Source organism: Capsicum annuum, unplaced genomic scaffold (assembly GCF_002878395.1).
Source record: "Capsicum annuum cultivar UCD-10X-F1 unplaced genomic scaffold, UCD10Xv1.1 ctg21410, whole genome shotgun sequence".
NCBI classification, from domain to species: domain Eukaryota; kingdom Viridiplantae; phylum Streptophyta; class Magnoliopsida; order Solanales; family Solanaceae; genus Capsicum; species Capsicum annuum.
Genome location: NW_025827346.1, coordinates 1 through 2,357, shown reverse-complemented (window position 1 = coordinate 2,357; position 2,357 = coordinate 1). Strand labels below are relative to the sequence as shown.

Here is a 2,357-nt window from a genome sequence, read left to right as displayed (position 1 = left end):
TACACAGAGAATTGTCGAGGTGTGTACAAACTGCCCGGAACACAAGTGTTAAAACGATAACAACCAACTTATATGTACCTTGTTTTCACTAGGATATCAGCATTCATTGGTACTGAGTACTTACTGCTGTACTGCAGTATCAAGCAATTGGTTCAAAGTTCATTATATTCTGTCTTTTGTTATATGATCGATCCAACGCCATAATAACACCGCAGAAAGTAGCAACGCGTACCACAGACCTATAGACCACCAGTAGAAAAAACCCGGATATTATAGTGTGCATTTGCAGTTCCTAACGATTATCTTGCTGATGTATCTACAAGCATATGTTCACATAAGTCTGTTCATCTTACTAAACTATTAGAAATTATTGTTCAGATAAACCGTCATCTCTTTTTTTCGCATTTTGATATAATCTATCATCGTATCAATTTCAGGGATTAGATTACATTGTTGTTGAGGCACGAAAGCATAACATTCGATTAATCCTCAGCCTCGTAAACAACTTAAAAGCTTATGGTGGCACTGCTCAATATATTAGGTGGGCGCAAGAAGCAGGTACAAACGTATCTACATCAAGAGATGCATTCTTTACCAACCCAACGATCAAAGCGTACTACAAGTCTTTTGTCAAGGTATGTTCAGCGTTAGCCAGCTTCTTTCTACTATATATTTTAGTGTGATTAAATAAGCACGTGATAATTCGTTACTCTTTTTTGGGCACGATAGGCTGTTGTGACGAGAAAAAACTCTATAAGTGGAGTTAAATATTCGGAAGAACCAGGCATATTTGCGTGGGAACTCATAAATGAGCCTCGTTGTGAGTCCAGTAAATCAGCTTCTGCTCTCCAGGTTAGTTTTTCGAATTATACTGCTTGCTAGTGAGATTTCGCCTCTCAATGACACTAGAAAAACGGCGATTTTGAAGCAAGGAATATAAAGCATCTGGCAGAGATTACTCAGTTGCAATCATGTCACCCCGGAACTACAGTAACATTTCTTCCTTATGACTTCTGTTTGTGCGAATTAGTTTGCATATCGATAGTCGTGGGATAGCAGTGGCGGAGCTAGGAATTTGACGAAGAGTGTGCAAATTTTCTTTTCAGTTGTGTTAAGGGTGTGCAAAATACACACTCATAATAGCTAACGTTTAGCCTATATACACAACATAATTTTCCGACAAAGGTAGGTGGTTGTGCACCTTACCACCCTTTGATATAGGTGGCTCCGCCCATGTGGGATAGTACATAAAGCAGGTTTTACTCGTCACGCTGCATCTAAGGTCAAACCTTTCTATAACCATGTTCTCTGAACGATCCATACTAGATCTGATCAACTGCCCATCTTTGTCACAGTAGAGTCTTTCAGTGGCACGTTTCGGTCCTCCGCTCTCGCGGCCCGCACCAAACCCATGCTTTACCCCTAGATGTCCAGTCAACTGCCGAACATTTTTTGGCTGTTATAGAGAAATGTTGTTATAGAGAACATTTAACATAACATAACATAAAAAAATTGGTTCCGTTATAGTGAAATGTTGTTATAGAGGATGATTGTCGTAGAGAGGTATGATTTTAGTACTTCCTTTCTTCTGCTTGAATGGTAACTTCATGAACAGGCGTGGATAGGGGAGATGTCTGAATTTGTCAAAAGTTTGGATCAGAAGCATCTTGTGACTGTTGGACTCGAGGGGTTTTACGGTGTGGAAAAAACCGGAGGTGTTGGATCGAACCCAGGGAAATGGGCTGCATCACTTGGAGTGGACTTCATTGAGAACTCTGCGATTGACAACATCGACTTTACTTCCGTTCATGCTTACCCCCACAGTTGGTTAGTTAGTTAAGTTGCGTAAATTTATTCAAAATCGGATAAATCGTAAAGTAGTATAGCAAGAAGTTTATGTTTGTTATGTCCTTTTGCAGGATCAAAGGTATAAATCCAGACGCGAAAGTAGATTTTCTATCGCGTTGGATTGATTCTCACATTGATGAAGCTGAAAAGATCCTTAAGAAGCCGGTTCTTTTCACTGAAGTTGGTTTCCCTTCGAGTGTACAGAAGAACAACGGCTTATACGACAGAAATATTTTTCTGAAAATAGTCTACGACAAGATTTACGAGTCAGCAAAGAAGAGGAAAGCCGGTGCAGGAGCCTTAGTTTGGCAATTATTGGTGGAAGGAATGGAACGATATGGTGACAAGTTCTCGTTTATAGCCTGGAACCATCCCTCGACCTATAAACTGATGGTACAACAATCTTGCTGACTACTCAATACATCTACTCAAGGTCTCACACAAAAAAAACTCAATAAAAACCATCCTTGTTTGGCTAATGCATCTTAAACATGAATGTCTTTTTATTC

General features: G+C 39.7%; 1 protein-coding gene across 1 annotated transcript; it reads left to right on the top strand.

Moving 5' to 3' along the window:
* Positions 1–437: 437 nt before the first annotated feature.
* Positions 438–2,347, top strand: LOC107851033 (mannan endo-1,4-beta-mannosidase 6; the record flags this gene model as incomplete). Its single annotated transcript, XM_047402436.1, is given in 4 exon segments — positions 438–635; positions 730–852; positions 1,616–1,827; positions 1,920–2,347. Coding segments are annotated over 4 exon segments (873 nt in total), but the record flags the coding sequence as incomplete, so codon positions are not given.
* Positions 2,348–2,357: the final 10 nt, after the last annotated feature.